Source organism: Balaenoptera physalus, assembly GCF_965194825.1.
Source record: "Balaenoptera physalus genome assembly, chromosome: 2".
Classification (NCBI taxonomy): Eukaryota; Metazoa; Chordata; class Mammalia; order Artiodactyla; family Balaenopteridae; genus Balaenoptera; species Balaenoptera physalus.
Window position 1 is genome coordinate 160550645 of NC_138883.1, and position 17525 is coordinate 160568169.

Sequence of the window (17525 nt, forward strand, 5' to 3'; positions counted from 1 at the left end):
GTTCCCACACTTTGTCAATCTTTGTTTAAAGGCAGCTCCTACGATTTGGGCATGGTGCCTCGGAGGTAGTAAATTACCACCCAAATTCAGGATGGTTTTCACAAGGCTGCTCTTCATTCCTTGGGATTAGTGGTGTCCATCTTTAGAAGACCTATTAACTTTGGAGAAAACCTTTCTTTGTTTTTATGTTAAGACTCATACTTAATACAACCATAATGAGGTTTTGTAGGTTGTCATATGTTATCTTCAGATATGTTGCAGTGACCACATTCGATGTCATGATACATCTTATTTCACTCTGCTACATGTGGAGGGTAAATGTATGGGTGCTAGAAAAAAATGGAAGTCCATCAGCAAGAATTCTTTTTGCCCAATAAAGGACTAGAACACATGGGAAATATGTGAGTCTATGAGTGGAGGTTTTGTTATATATTCTCAGACTTGGAGGAATTTGAGCTGAGTGAGACAGAGCAATAGTGGATACTTAAGTGAAATGTCTGGAACCTGGTCTGTTTCATTATCTTCATTCTAAAAGAGCAAATTAACTGAAGAAGCCATTTCAGTGTATAATGTATATTTGCGCAATTACAAGGGAATGTTTAAAACAGTTATCAATCAAAATTCGTAAACGACAGCAAACTTTGATGGCTTCACTGCTTTTGTTCTGCAAACGGCTTTGGTCTGTTTTTTGTTTTTTTTAAATATGGAACGCTTCACGAATTTGCGTATCATCCTTGCGCAGGGGCCATGCTAATCTTCTCTGTATCGTTCCAATTTTAGTATATGTGCTGCCGAAGCGAGCACTTTGGTCTGTTTTGATCTGCCCCATCCAGTCCGTGGGGCACGGATTAGGTCATGATGGTACCAGACAGGCACTTACACCCTGGAGGTCACACTGTCCCCACACCCTGCTCTATACCACTCATAACTCACCCTTTAGCAAATCATTCTAAACAGATTTTTGACATGATTTTTAAACGGATGGTTATAAAAATATTCTGAAGGGTTCTCTTATTTAGATGCTTTTAGGTAATCTTCTATTGAGGGGAATTTACAAAGTCTCATCTGCTCAGGGTACCTGGGCAAAGCCAGGACTAGCCAGGTGGGAGAACCATTGACTGGGTGCGTCGGGGGCCCTAGAACATCCTTCAGTGAGGGGGCCTCTTCCAGGCAAAAAAGCAAAACGCAAAGCAGAAGAGGTCAAGGGGAGATATGATTGGAGAGACATAGGTAGAGCATGCAAACCAGTAGCAAGTTTAGGTGCCTGGGAGAATTGTGGCTGGATGGATGGGTGGGTTGATGGATGAGGTAGGCTTCAGAACACTTCTCTTGTGCCCTCCGTGGCATGTGCTTTGAGGATTTGCATGACTGCTTGTGTATGCCGTGCCCAGCTGCACTCAGATTCCACTCACTGTTTTGTTTTTTTGTGTATGTGTGTGCAAAATCTTTCTTTATTCAACATCTGTTTGGTTAGCTTTTTGTCTGTGCCAGGTACCTGGCCAGGTCCTGGGTAAAACAGTGTCAGTGAAGAGGTTGACATTGCCTCTGCCTTCATGGACGTCACAGTCTGGAATAGGCAGGGGCAGAGTAGGAGGACAAGCATTACACAGACAAGTATGCCAACACTCGATTCTACCTGATGAGTGCTGGGCAGAAATACAGATGCTAAGAGAGAATGTAATGGGGCAGGGGGAAGGGAGGACCTAATCTGGTCTGGGGATCAGGAAAGGCTTTTCTGAAGTAGTGATATTCAAGCTAGGATCTAAATGATGAGTGGGAATTAGAAAGATAAAAATATGTGAGGATTCAACAGGTACAAAGGTGGCCCAGAGCCAGGGAGCCCTACAGTGGGCAGCTGTGATCTTGTACATTTGTCGATGCTATTGATAGAAAGTGAACTTGAACTCTGCAGACTTAATGAAGTCTGAACAATAGGTAGACCATTTTTATTTTGGTTGTGTTTTTTTGAAGGCACTGTTAGACCTTTCTCATATTACCTGAATGCATGTGCTGTCCCATGTATCTGCTGTAAGATTTTCAGTACAGATTGGCTGAGAAACACTAGAATGAATATAAATACATATAATAAATTAAAGCTGGACAAAGGAATTAAATGCATTTTTTTTAGGCTTGTCATAAAATTGGGACCCCATCAAGTTGTCTTCAGGTTCTGAATCTCTGAGCATATGTAAAATTGCATAGTTGTTCTCCGTTAGTTTTGAGCAAACTCACCCAAGATAGGCAAAGCTGTGCTTACAGCCAACTGGCAATTCCCTATATGGGAGTTAGCAATTTTACGGACTACCTGTAACCACGCCATACTCCAGACCTATTCCAGAGCCGTCTCCAATCTCTTCCAGTTGTTATCTACTCAAGGAATGCAAAATTATTTTAATACTAGAAAATTGCAAAAGAAAAAAATTGTTGCCAAGTGAAATTTTCCTCATTGGAACTAATGGTGGGAAGGCCAGTATGTAACAAACATTTCATTACAGAATTTTTCCAAAAATTATATTTGATATATTCAAGAACGTCTGTTAATATAAAGCCCATACTGTGTACATTCTACCACAAGGTCACTGCTTGGGGCTCTGGCACATCTATTAGTATTTCATTAACCTAGAACATCTCAGGAAATGTGCCATCAGAGGTCAAAAACGTTCTGACCCTCACATTGCAAGTTCTCATTATAGAAGGTTATAGAAATGCATGTAATTAATACAGAAGTCACAATACAAAGTTGTGAGATTACGTAAGAAGGCTGACATTGTCACAAATTTCCATCCTAATCAAGTGCGTGGATATCTTCAAAAAGCCCAGCCTGTCTGCATGGAGCAGAGAAGAGAGCAGGGGACTCTCCTGCCTGTTCAGCCTGAAGCCCTGTGTCACCCTCCTCACATTGCAACTCCCTGTTTCTAGCAGCTCCCTTCACACTGATCCCTTGTCAGTCAGTGGTTGGCTCCTGCCCCCGATCCCTTGCAGAAAAGGGAGAAGGGCACCAATATTTACAAAACACTGCAGCACACCAGGAGTCTGCCTAGGGATTTTCCCTTCATTGTCTGACTTAATTCTTTTTCTTTTTTTAAATTTATTTATTTATTTTGCCTGTGCCAGCTTGCAGGATCTTTGCTGTGGCATGTTTAGTTGCGGCATGTGGACATCTTAGTTGCGGCATGCATGTGGGATCTAGTTCCCGGACCAGGGATCGAAACTGGGCCCCCTGCATTGGGAGCGTAGAGTCTAACCCACTGGACCACCAGGGAAGTCCCCTCACTTAATTCTTAGATCAGGCATAATTCCGCCTTGTATAGTTGAGAAAATGAGGCTCAGAGAGGCCAATCCTGTACTCGGACATCTCCAGTCCCAAGGTCTAGAAGCCATCTCATATGCCGATGACTCCCAGCTCTTCGCCTCCAGCCCTGATCTTCATCTTCGTAAATACAATGGACATTTCTCTGCCCTCATCTCTCAGCAGCATCTGTCAGAGTTGACTAGACCCTTCTCCTTGATTTCCATGGCCCCACACGCCTCCTTTGCTTCCTACTGCTGTCTGGTCCTTTGCTGGCTCATCCTTATCTGAGTGTTGGCATCCCCAGTACTCAGACGCCTTTCCCTTATCCAGCTACACTCTCCCACGGGATCAGGTCTACCCTCTTGGCTTTGAAGACCATCTGCATGCTGATGACTTGCTAGTTTTGAACTCTAGCCCTAATCCTCCCCGTGACCTTCAGGCTCGTATCTATGGCTACCTGCTTGACATCTCCATCCAACAGACATCTCAGACTTCCATATCCTACCTGAGGCTCAAGATCTATGCAATCCAATATGGTAGTGCCATGGAGCTATTTACATTAGTTAATACATTAATTAAAATTAAATAAGATTTAAAAGTCAGTTTTCCAGTTGTACTAGCCACATTTCAAATGCACCGTAGCTCTCTGAGTAGTGGTCACCACATCAGATTGCAGATAAAAAGCATTTCCATCATCACAGGAAGTTCTGGTGGTCAGTACTGCCCTAGTTGTTTTTAACCCCTCCAAATTTGTTCTTTCACCAGGGACCCCCTTTTCAAATAATCTAGCTGTTCCTCAAGTCAAAAATCTAGGAGACGTTCTTGATGTCTCTCCTTCCAGCATGCCTTATATCAACTTCATCAGTTAGTCTTGTCTACTGTGTCTCAAAAACATACCTCATGTCTGTATACTTCTCTTAGACTCCAGTGTTCCCCAAGCTGAGCCACCAGCCTCTGTCACATGGATCACTACAGTGGCTCCGCAATGATCTGCCTTCTTCCACTCTTGCCCTATAACCTATTGTCCGCACTGCAGGCAGCCAGAGTGATTTTTGAAAACTGTAAACCAGTTCCCCTGTCTCCTGGCTGAAAACCCTCCAATGATACCTCATCTGATGTAGAATAAACCCCCTGTTTAAATCTTAGTTTACATGACCTCTTTTTCCATTTGGGCTGCCATAACAAAGTACCATAGATCAGGCGGCTTATAGACAACAGAAATTTGTTTCTCACAGTTCTGGAGCCTGGAAGTCCCAGATCAGAGTGCCAGCATGGTTGCATTCTGGTAAGAGCCGTCTTCCAGGTTCTGCCAACTTCTTGTGTCCTCACGTGGAAGTAGGGCCAGCTAGTTCTCTGGGGTCTCTGATGAGGGCACTAATCCCATTCATGAGGGCTCCACCCTCATGGCCTGATTACCTCCCAAAAGCTCCACCTCCTAATACCATCACTTTGTGGGTTAGGTCAACATATGAATTTGGGGGGGGTGGGTGGGAAACATAAACATTCAACCCATAACACATGGCCCTGTATGACCTGAGCCTTCGTCTTTCTCAACCACTCTGCTCTGCCCACCAGATTCCAGTCACCATGACTTTGCTTTTGGTCCCCAAATACCCTAAGAAAGACCTGTGCTGTCCTAAGGGTCTTAGGACAGGCTCACCCCTTTGCCCAGAAGCTCTCCCCGATCATCACTGGGCTGGCTCTTCCCTGTCATCCAGTGGGGCCATCTCGGAGCCCACATAAAAGTGGCTCCACCACATACTCATCTCAGGCTTGTTTCTATCTCCCCACAGCGTTTTGAACTCTCTGAATGTTTCACATTTACCTATTTGTTCATTTATTTCCTTTCTCTTCCTCCTTCACTAGAATATAAGTCATAAATCCTGGGGATTCAATATGGATAAGACACGCTTTGCCCTCTTAGAATAAAAAAATCTAAAAATGATTTGTAGCAGGGCGGTGCAGTGGAAGCATGCTGGGCCCATAAAAATGGTTTTGTAATTAACTTATCTTTTTTTGGAATGTGGACAGGTGATGGAAGAGATTAGCTGTTTTAATCTTGAGCATGCTAATAATTTTTTTCAACAAATCTTTTCGTCCTTTTCTTATGAGTAATGCAAAAGTAGAATTTCTCTATCAGAGTCAGCAAGCACGTTTCATATACAAAATTAAAACACCTTCACTTCTTTCTTACCCATTGTTTTGGCTGTAACCACATTTTTCCTGGCCAGCCTTGAGGGCCAGCTGGATGGGAGCTGGAGGGGCATAGTTGGAAAACAGGAAAACAGGGAGAGATGATTGTTAGGAATCACTGAGGCCCCACCAAAGGCAGTGAAAGTTGTTGCCTGGATGGATGGAAAATCAGTGCACACTACAGAGCTGGCTGACATGGAGTCGGAGGAATGGATTTTAGATGTGCTCTTATGAGCACATCTAAAGGTGGTAGGAAGCCTGCAGGACCAAGACTGTAAAAGCAGTAGGCCTCCAGGATGGCAGGGACAGACCTGCTTTGGAGGACAGGGTACACACCCTGCAAAAGGACTTTGGTTCCAAGATGTCCCTCCCCTCCATGCCCACATGCACAGATGGTCACACTCTCAGTAGCATCTGTCTCAGAAGTGGGTTGCCTTAGATCACAAGCAGCTTAGAATTAAGTGCAGTCCAATGCAGCCCATCCAGTCTCTGCTGCGTGGTTTCCAGAATCCTTTGTGATTTGACTCATCCTCACAGGTCACATCTTCCAAATAAGTCCGGCTTCTTTGCATATCTTGTCCTTTCCTGCGTCTCCCTCTTCTCCCTGCCTGTCATGATCTTCCTCCTAACGCCTTCCTTCAGGAATCAGCCAGCACTTTTCTGCCATTCAGTGAGTGCTGTGCTAGACTGAGGACACAAAGGAAGTTCAGATACCTCCTTCAGGAACCTTCTCTAACCACAGATTTCTCCCGTCTACGACGTCCCGTGGTCAACCAGCCTGGATCACAGTCTGGCAAGTCATTAGTTGCTAGTGGTCTTGATGGTCAACTTGAACTTAATTTGTAGCTCCCCAAATAGAGACTAACTGCATGCCACGTGGTGGGCTTATAGAAGGTGCTCACTTAATGCTTCTTTCATTGATTCTATTTCCCTGAAAATTAATTCAGCAAAAACTCCTTTCATGATCGTTCAAGTGACTGGACTCTGCCTGCCCACTGGACTTTCCTCCACTTGACTAAATACTGCTCCTCCTTTAAGACAGCTCCGATTCACTTTTTCCTGCCCTGTCCTCTGGCCTTCCATGGTCTTCCAAAACACCTTCACCCCCTCTCCCTTCAACATCAGAACCATCTGTACTGTGTTTTTCTTGTCTGTGTATCTTGGTCACCCACCCCCCATACACACTGGACTGTGTACCCCTTGGAAACAGGGACAGCGTATTTTATCACTTGATGCAAGACTATTTGATTAGGTGAATAAAAAAGCATGCAATGCAAGTAAAGTAGAAAAAATGTTTTCCCCCAATAAACCTTGAAAAAATATAAAGAGAGTATACATTCAAAGATACAGTACACAAATATGGACTATCCTTTAGTTGCCCAGTGTATTAGTCTGCTTGGGCTGCCATCACAAAATACCACGCACTGGGTGACTTGAAACAACAGAAATAATTTCCTCAGCATCCTGGAGACTGGAAGTCCAAGATCAGAGTGTCAGCAGGTTTGGCTTCTCCTGGAGCCTCTCTCCTTGGCGTGCATACAGCTGCCTTCTCACTGTGTCCTCACAGGGTCCAGCCTCTGTGTTCATCCCTGGTGTCTTCTCTCACTAGACCTGTATGACCTCATTTAACTTTAATTACCTCTTTAAAGGCCCCGTCTCCAAGTACAGTCACATTCTGAGTTGTACTTTGGCCGGGGCGGGTGGGGGAGAGGGGGTGGCAGTGGGCGGCTGTTAGGATTTCAACATAAAAAAATTGGGGGCTGGGGGACACAATTCAGTCCACAACACCTAGACGCTGAGAAGGGAAAAGAGCCAGAATCAAAATGCAGTGGCACACAAGGGGTTACATTTCTCTGAGAGGCATGTGTTTGCGTTTTGGAGATTTCTGAACAGATTGAGGCTGGGAAGATGTTGTGAAACTGAATTCTGAGAATAAAGATATTTTGATTATTAAAGTGGGATTTGTTGAAGGAGGGAAATGTTGAGGACGAAGTTTTCATGAAATAAACCCTTAATCGTCCCAGAGTGGGTGAGAGAGTCCCCCCAGGAGCAGAGAGTGAGGGCACCAAAGACACATGAAGCCGTGAGGATCAGGGGACAGAGAGACAGCGGGTGCCCTGCATGGGAGGAAGGAAGTTCCAGGGGCTGCCAAGTTGGGACTCGATTGAGGCAAAGACTGATGGTCTTTATCTTTCTCCAGGCTGGGTGAAAAAAAATTTCTGTCATCTGGGTCTTGGGGTTTCACAGTTGAAAAATGCTTTGTTTGCAGCCTCTCAATCACAACCTGTATGTTTCAGGACTACCTTCCCCTTAGGATTAAATAAGGGAAATTGTTCTTAGAAAACACGCATTTATAACCAGCCTTGCTCTGGGGCACATTAAGGCATGTGGCTCTTGTAGCCACGTCACCCGGGTCTTTAACACTGGCGCTGCCTAGTTTTCTGACATTCTTGTGAATTTCAGGGCATATCTGCTGTAACAGTGCTCTTTATCATCTCCAGTATCAGCACTAATACTTCTCAGACTCCTGTCTCTAATATTAATAGCACAGCACTATACTATTTGGCCTTTTTGGGAAGGAAGATGTTTTTTTCTTTAACCCTCAGATGGTCCCTGGCTGGATCTGAAGATGAAACTCACAAAGACAGATGAATAGGAAAAAAAGCAAACACATTTTATTGAATTTTTACATATCCACAGGAGGCTTCACAAGGGAATGAAGACCTCAAGAAGTGACCAGAGCAGGAAGCTTTTATACCTTTTAGGCAAACAATAAATTTGTGAAGAATGGACAAGACAAAGGAGTTTGTAATAGGGGTAGTAAATGGTGAAGACGTGTAACTAAGATGATAAGGGTTAGTTGAACATGGTTTGCTTGCCAGTTTCACTCTGGGCTGATAAGAGTCTGTCTCCAGTGAAAGGAGAATTTATTTCCTGCCTTCAGACAGAAAAGTGGGAGCTTCTTTTACATTTACTTGCTTCTTAACTGCCTTCAGTTCAAAATAATTTTATGTCTAAGAGGCATATTTGGGGGTGACATATTCTGGTTTCCATTGGCCTTTTTCATATTTTATTAAATCTAACTTCTAGAGTAATAGATTTTTGGAGCCCATTTTTCAGCATTAGCACAAGTACCATTTTTGAATGAACGTGTGGGTGATGTAAGATATAAAACATTTTAGACTATAATTAGCAGTAAATCTTAAAATAAGAGGAAAATAGCTACCAAAATCAGATGGAGAAGTCCAAGTGCATGTAAAAAACAACGTGGTTTGCCCAGTATTAACAGTGGATGCATGGTATACTGACAAAGTTGTATATAATAGTGCATTACAGAATATTACAGAATATATTACAGTATAGAATCAAAACTTAGTTTACTTGATCCAGCAACTTTGAAATTCTGTTTCTTGACTATTTTTTAATTTGAAGAGATTTGCATTACTTAAAATTTTGCAAGTAAACAAATTTTATTGAGATCATTACGTCCAACTATTTGGTTTTTGCATAGTTAAGATTCACATACAGAGATAGCAGTGCAGTGTAATAGTCAAGGAAGATCAGAGACTGAGCAAACCCAAGTTCACTGCAAAGGCAGGTTATTCTAAATAAATGTCCAAGTTCAAATTGAGAGGAGTAGAGAATTTTCAAACCATATTCCTGTCTTCTGCTCCCTTAGTCTTTGGTAGCCAGTTTCCTTCTATATAGCTATCTCCCCCTAAAGCTGAACCTGTCTCCCATAGCTGCCATTAAGTAATTTTATTTATTGACCTGTTATTATGGTCCTACTCCTTTTCTCCAATCACCTGACCCCTGATCCTTCCAACTACATGCTGATGCTTTGCGTGTTTTCATTGGGGAACTCCATTTCTAAAGAGGACCTTTAAACCGCACACATTGGAAGCTTGCCGTAGAAGGATATTGACTCAGGCAAACAACCTGTCAGCTCAGCAGCCCACCACCCCAACCTTCACGTGTCCTGCCAGCCTGAAAATGCGACACGCCCCTCACCACAATTCTAAATTTATTTCCTTATCAGTGATTCTGGGATTCTGGTTGTTCACAAGTGATTTTGAAAATGACTGGGTGTCTTAGCTCAGGCTGTCATAACAAAATACCAGCAACTGGGCAGCTTAAAGGACAGAGATGAATTTCTCACAGTTCTGGTGTCTGGGATGTCTAAGATCAAGGTGCTGGCACATTTGGTTCCTGTTAGGCCTCTGTTCCTGGCTTACAGATGGCCGCCTTCTCACTAGGTCCTCACATGGCTTAGAGAAAGAAAACTCTCTGGTGTCCCTTATTCTTCTCATGGAGACACTAATTCCATCATCAGGGCCCCACACTCATGACCTCAACTAAACCTAATTACCTCCGCAAATTCCCACCTCCAAATACCATCACACAGTTGGGGGGAGGGGGACAGTTAGAGCTTCAACATATGAATTGGGGGACAGGGGCGCACAAACGTTCAGTCTGTAAGAATGACCTTTTGAAATGTGTGCTTGAGATTTCTGGAAAGTATAAAGTGATTTACAAACTTTAAGATATTTTTATCAGTATTGTTACATTTTTTATCGGCAAGTTTTTAAAATTTTCCCCCTTTTCCTTGGTTTCTAAGGAAATCACATTTTTTCTGAGCAATGTTCAGAAAAATAAATCCCTGGTGCAGTTTGGAATTTAAGAAGTGAAATACTAAATGTGCAGAAAATTGAGACCCTGACACTACATGTGACAGGAGTATCTTAAACTTCAACTCTAATGCTTCAATTCTTATTGCATTGCTGACCTATCACAGTGAAAATATTATACAATGGCTATTAATACCTTATATCACATTACAGAGATGTGGACTTTGAGAGAATGGGAAGCAGGAAAGATCAGTTTTGAGGGAGGGAAGGGATCTGGCAAAGTGCAGGTCATAGAGTGCTAAGGGTGGGAGGTGGAGGAAGGGGTGAGGTTTTTTTTATTATTATTATTATTTACTTATTTATTTATTTGGCAGTGCCGGGTCTTAGTTGCGGCATGCAAGATCTAGTTCCCTGACCAGGGATCGTACCAGGGATTGCTCCTGCATTGGGAGTGCGGAGTCGTACCTGCTAGACCACCAGGGAAGTCCCAGGGGTGAGCATTGTTGCTCGAGGGCTTCCAGCACCTTGCAGAGGGTGTGAGTAGCAGGCAGCCCAGTGGTAAGAAAGCACCGGAACACTAGTAAGCGGTGCCCTTATTGAAGGTGGGCTGATGTAGGGAATGAGGAGGGGCACAATCAAGACAGGGTTTTCCTCCGGCGCAGCTAATGCCACCTTGATTGGCACCAACTGCACAGGGTGGCTGGCGCCTAATGGGCGCCCAGTACACGTGGAATGAATGATTGAATAAATGACTCAGTGAAGTGAATGCCTCCAAGTGAATGCACGCAGGTTCACCCTACCCCTGGCAACTGTGCATCTCCTGTAATACATCCTCAAGCTCTGCAACGTTCTTCCATTGAAATCATTGGAAGAAGGTTCCAGAAAAATGAAGAGTGGCAAGAACTTGATGTGAGTTGCTGAGAGGGAATGTCTTGGGATCTGGGCTTACCTAAGGACAGATAATGTAGACAACATGGTCGTCAGGATGTAGTTGCTCCCCTGTTTGTATTTCTTTTCACTCTTTGAATTGCTTTTTATTTCTCCTGAGCGTCCTTCTTCTTTTATCTAGATTGCTCAGTTTGCTTTGGAAATGAGACATTATGCAAGCGCAATATGGCTTGGAATGATTATACGTAATGGGAAAGACTCTAATACATAGGCCTTTTATAGCTGCAATTGTGTTTTATTAGTTTTCTTTAAAAAGAACATTTCAGTGGCTCAGTTATTGAACATTAATTGCCTTGACTTGAAGACAATGAATCATAGCTTTGTGTGTTAGTGTATGTATGTGTGTTACTGCTGGGGCCTGTCTTTTAAAGATGTAAAAGTTGTTTGTGAAACTTTTATGATCCTAATGTTTCACATATACCTTTTTCATTTTGCTTTTGGAAAATTTTTTTCTCTTTTATTAAAATAGTGCTGACATATCCCTTGAAACTAATTTCAAGGGGTGGCTTAATTATTTGCACAAAGCACTGTTTTTCTTAGAGAAGTCTGTACTCCAAGAATTTGAAGGCAAAGGTATCAGTTGAATTGTTTCTATTCAGGATTTTACAGTTCTGTTACTTTGTTCAACTCAGAGCAACATCAAATCTCAGAGCTGAAAGGGTCTCCGTCCACCAAGGCTTTTTAACCTTTAGCGACCTAGGTCCCCTTTTGATAAATACAAAAAAAACGGTAATGCAATCTGAAATTCAAAGAAATTGAAATGAAATATTCTCAACAAAAACCAAAGTAAAATAATGTAATGGAGTGTCGTTCTTCTATCTCTTTTTGTAAATCACAAGTGGCTTTGAGGCTCTGATGCCTCCCAGGGAGTGGTTGACTAGATTAACTACCTCATTTTACAGATAAAAAGACTGAGGTGCAAAGATTCCAGGAGTGCCCATCCTCTCAGCATCTTAGGAGCAGAACTGGGTCAAGAACCCGGACGTCCTGTTCCTGCTTCCTGCTTTGCCCACAGCACCCCTCCCACCGCCCAAACCTTTAAGGCTATACTCGCATGCAAAGGAGGCATCTTATCCAGTGTCATCGCCCTATAACTGATGATGCTGATATTCTGGAAGGTTATTCTGAGTTAATGCTGTCCCAGCAGGATGGAGGCAAAGGCCAAGAGAAACTTCTCAGGCCTGGCTAGCCCATGGATCCTGGTTTATTTTTATTTACTTTATTTCATCCTGGACCATCTGTACCATCATGACATAGAAACACTGCCCTGATATAGCTTCTGGGGAATAAGGGGGCAACATTTAAATCTGAAAATAGATTCATTTTTGAAATAAAGTCTGGGTCTTTCACCATATTGAAAGGTCTTATTGGTAGTCTTCACTGAACAATTTAACACATCTTTTTTAACTTATACTGATTTGTTCTCTCTCTCTTTTTTTTTAACAGTGTATCTGGTGGAGAGCTGTTTGACCGGATAGTGGAGAAGGGATTTTACACAGAGAAAGATGCCAGCACTCTGATCCGCCAGGTCTTGGATGCTGTCTACTATCTCCATAGAATGGGCATTGTCCACAGGGACCTCAAGGTGAGGCTGTCGCTTAGCAACACCCTCCAGTTGCTTTCCAACCCACAATGCACCTGTCGGAGCAGATTGGCTCCAGAGGAGGGATGAGGTTGCCTTGATGTAGATATGGGTGGAATGAATGGTGGGCTTTGTGTACTGCTGGTCGTCAGGGTCTTTGGGACCCAGAAGTAGCTTGAAAGATGATGAAGATCGATGGGGCTGGCCATTGTTTGGGACATTTAATAACCACTGTACAGCGAAAGGGCCATGGTGAGGTAGGTTGTGCATTGCTTCAAGCTTATCTAAAGGGTAATTTTGTTCAAGATATGGATGCCATGAAGATTGCCCAGTGCAGTTCTGCAGTCTTTTCCCAATTCCAGCCCTGTTTCAGTGCAACCCACCATATGAAAGAAAGGGAGCAGTAGATAGAGGGTGTGAGGTGAGGGAGAAAGGAAATAAAAGGTTATCCAGAAAGATGGGTTAAATGACATACAACTACAGCCTTCTCCCAATGTCCTGTCGGTTCCATTCTTATCTTTTCCCTATGAGGTTTTGAAATACTCACCCTTCACCAATAGCATTGAAGGATCTGGGCCTTGGTCACCTTGGCCCAAGGGTCTCTGTGGATGCCGAAGGGTAGGTATCATAGTACCAAGGGTAGGTATCGAACATATCAATTTGAGGAACAGAAAAAGATCTGCGCTGTTGACCCGAGGCTATAAAGTGGCTTCATTCTACAGCAGTTATAGGTCCAGCCCCCAGAACTCACGGCACCAGTCAAGATAGAAATCTCACCCCAGCACACATACTCACCACTCCTATCAGAAACACAGGGATTATATTGTACTGAAGCCATGCTATACACAACTACGGGCAATCTAAATCAATTTAAGGAATAAATGGTAAACATGTGTTAAAACAGAATGTTAACATCTGCCCGTTAATCTGGTACTGGCTGTCAAGGTATAAAATGGTGTGGCTTTTCCTTTCATAGGAATTCACTGAAGTTTTTTCTTTTCTCCATGTTAATCATTTTCCATTGACTAGGGTAGTGGCTTCCAAATGTTAGCCTCCATCAGAATTGTCTGGATGGCTTGTAAAAACACAGATTGCTGGCTCTTCCCCAGAGGTTCTGATCCTGCAGGTCTGCATCGGGGCCCGGGAACTTGCATTTCAAAGGGGTTTTCAGGTGACGCTGATGTTGGCCTGGGAACCACACTTGGAGAACTGCTGGACGAGGGTAGTTGAGGACGTTGATGGACTTCTTACAGCCTTTGCTGGCCTCCTGATGGGTGAAATGGGCTGTGAGCAGAAGTAGTTCATCTTCAGGACTTGCAGGTCCTTCAGAGGGCCAGGTAAGGGCTAGGTAAGGTGACCTGGCACCTCTGTGCCAGGCAGCTGTGCCTTCTCTGCTCTCTTGTGCCCTCACCAAATGCCGGTTCTGTGCTTCCAGGCCACAGCAGGCAGCTAGCTCTTCCTGAACAAGTTAGTTTAGTGACCGTAGAGATGTGATGTGGTGTACTTACTAGAAATCATTTCTAAGCAGGTAAGCCATTTCCTAGATGGGCAATGTTTATTTTCCCCTTAGAAAGCCAGATTGGCTTTATGGGAGATCATGTTTTTTACATGCAGGTAATGCTTTTGGAGAAGTACATGCAGCTCCCAGCCTGTAGAACTTTAAGATCACCAGACTTGTAATTGTGGATAGAATGTTACCATTTTAGGACCTTTTTGTGGTCTCTTTTCAGAGGCACAAAGAAGTTTGATCTATGTGGAGGAAGTTGGGGTTCAGGAATTAAATTTTCATAAACCTGTAAGAAAATTAAACTCTGTGATAGAGGCCAGAGCAATAGAGAACATGATTGGGTTAATTTAAGATTAGAGCACAATTTGAGATGCTATCCTACCCCCACAGGTGGCTATACCTCTTTCTCCCTTCAGAAAGGTATTCTCGTGTCTTCTTGCCCCAGAAGCTGCTAAAGATGATCAGTTGTCTTTTTTTCAAAACAAGCGAAATGTCCACTGTTGCCTCCTCCTGTTAGGCACTGTTGCCCTTTGGAGCTGGATCGTTCTTTGCTGTGTGAGGCTGTCCTGTGCTTGTTTAATAGCATCCCTGGTCTCTAGCCACTAGATGCCTGTACCAGTCCTGAAGTTTTGACCACCAAAAAATGTCTCTAGGCATTGCCAAATGTCCCCTGGGGGGCGAAATTGTCCCCAGTTGAGAATCACTGGATCAGGAGTATGGCTATGTATAACATGAACTTTACAGGAAGTGTTGATTCAGATCTTTTAAAAGCTTGTTATGTGAACAAGGGTTGGAACTGACATCCCAAGTCAAGTATTGGCCACGAATTGTCTTGCAAAGATGCCGTAAAATACAGAAAAATAATTTTTCGGGTGAGTCCTGGGCCTCATAGGATCCCAGGAAGCATTGTAAGATCCCCTCCCTCCTCCTTTCCCTCCACCCCTCACAGCCCTCCTACTGCCTAGTGGGGGCCTCCACCCACATCATCCCTGAGCCCATCTTCCCTCCCACTTTTTCCCTGTTCACCCCTCCCTGCAAGTAAAGCCCTGCTGTGCTTACTAAGTCTTGAGGTAAGTAAAAGTATTGACCTAAGCTGAGAACGACCAGTCCATTGAACCCTCCTTGTTGATTGCCCTTCAGAAGAGCAGTTTATTGATCCAAATGCATCTCCTGTAGGAGGAAGGTATCAGGAGAGATTTTTGGCTCTTAGGCCATCTCCTGCCTGGATGCAGCCTTGTCTAGGAGCATGAGATCCTTGACTTTACAGCTGTAGAAGTACTGGGACAGGAAGTTATAACATCAGAAACTTTAAAAAAAAAATTCTCTCTGCACGCATGATTGGACTCTTACTGGTCATCAAAGGCGAATCCGTAAACATTCAGGGAAACCATGAACCACGTGCACTGTTTGGTTAGTTTATTTCCCTCTGCTTTCTCAGTGTTATTATTTCTACTATTGATTGGCCCATTTATTCTAGTTTAAAAGTAACTGAAAGCATCCTCAAGCGTACATTTGATTTTCTTCTAATTTTATGCTTCATCCACAGGATTAAAGTCACTGTGAATGATGTATCATGTTATTTTGAGTGAGGGGTAGTATTTTTTTCCTTGGGGTTCAGTTAAAGAAAAAAATGGTTCTGACACATGTTAAAATGGTAAGGAAGGCTTTATTCAAGACTCCTGCAAGAGGGGCATTGCATTAAGGGAGAGAATTGGGCTCCACTGCACATGTGGCAAGGACACATGGGGATGTACAGCCGTTGAGCAGAGTGAGGGGTCATGGATGGAAAATAACTGTGAGAGACAGCAAGGGTGGGGGGATGCTTGCTCAACATCTCCCTCCGTCTCCATAAGCCCCGCCCCCATTTTTTGCCAGAAACAACCAGATTCCCCAATTTTCCACAAGATGTCATACAAACGAAACTTTGCTGTCTCCTGGTTTACCCCAGGATTGCCATCCTTAAGCCCCTCCCATGTAGACGCCACGGAGGTGCCACTGATGTACAGACTTAGAGTGGAAACGGGAGCTGTAATCGGACCTTTGCTGCATGTCGTGCGTTACTGCTGCCTGAGCTCTGACATTTTACAGTCAGGGAAGCAAACGAGGAACCATCTTGACCCGTCTTCTACAGAAACAGAGCTTTTAAGGACACATGGCTAGAAAGCTCTAGATCTTCCACCTCTGATTCATTCCGTGATGACCTCCCCCTGTTTCCCAGGGAGCCGAGCACTCGGGTATCAGCTGGCCCAGGAAAGGGGGAAGTGCAGTGCATGTGCCCGAGCTATGGACACAGGACGTCCCTTAGGGCGGGGACAGAGACCCTTAGGTTGGAGACAGGTTGCTGACAAGGGTCAGAAAAAAGAAACCGAATAGCACCTGCAAAGGCAGTTTTCTTTCTGGGAATCTCTGTTCCCCTAACCCAAGAAATGAATTGACAAGTCTGAGAGGCATCTGCTTTCTAGTTGCCTCAGTATATGGTTCATTGTTCTTAAGTAGAGAAAATACTAATAAGGGAAAGGGACTCACATTTATTGAAAATCCGTAACTGCCCAATACTATATAAGGCTCCCTGCATTGTTTTCACTAAACACTGCTTTTCTTATTTTTTTTTCCACACACATACACACTGTATTTTATTTTTACAAGAGATAAATAGACTGACATCAAGCATTGTACATGGATGACCACAACAAAAGCAACAATGATTGCAATTACCAAACGTGAAACACACTCATACTATGTCATAATATTGACATTCAGTCCAGTAATCCTCCACTGTAGCAGCTCCTTTACTTTGCAGTGAAAATTGATTTAAACACTGCTTTTCTTAAGGCATTTACTGTGTCTAAAGGTCAAGTCTGTTCTTCCATTGTCATTAAGTTTTGGTGTTTTGGTGAGGCTCCCACAATTAACCCAGCTTTTAAAACAGGTTGTAATTTTTTTTTACATTTCCTTTTAGCCTGAGAACCTCTTGTACTACAGTCAAGATGAGGAGTCCAAAATCATGATCAGTGACTTCGGATTGTCCAAGATGGAGGGCAAAGGAGACGTGATGTCCACAGCCTGCGGGACCCCAGGCTATGTCGGTAAGGACTGCGCGCGTGTGTTTTCCCGCTTGTCAACCTGATCGCTTGTCTTAAGCATTTGAGCCTGGCACGTGATCACAGCTGCCTTCGTTTCCCTTGAGGGAGGAATAAAAAGATTGAGAGACACTGGAATGAGTTTGAAGGGAAGTGATTTCCCCTGAAACCTTTTAATAGTTGGGTAGAAATCCCGTTTGATTTGGGTGTGGGCCTGAGTGGAGGCCAGGAATTGATTTGGGTGAATTCCCAGGTTCTAAGACCAGAAATATGTCATGTGTGTCTATGTTTTTAA

General features: G+C 43.6%; 1 protein-coding gene across 5 annotated transcripts in view; it reads left to right on the forward strand.

Moving 5' to 3' along the window:
- The window catches only part of CAMK1D (calcium/calmodulin dependent protein kinase ID), a 413272-nt gene that overhangs the window by 340995 nt on the left and 54752 nt on the right, over window positions 1–17525 (forward strand). For all 5 annotated transcript variants that reach the window (XM_082449814.1, XM_082449812.1, XM_082449810.1 and 2 more), the window contains 2 exons: window positions 12508–12646; window positions 17110–17236. In XM_082449814.1, coding sequence (XP_082305940.1) covers window positions 12508–12646; window positions 17110–17236 — 266 coding nt within the window. The remainder of the gene's footprint in view (window positions 1–12507; window positions 12647–17109; window positions 17237–17525) is intronic.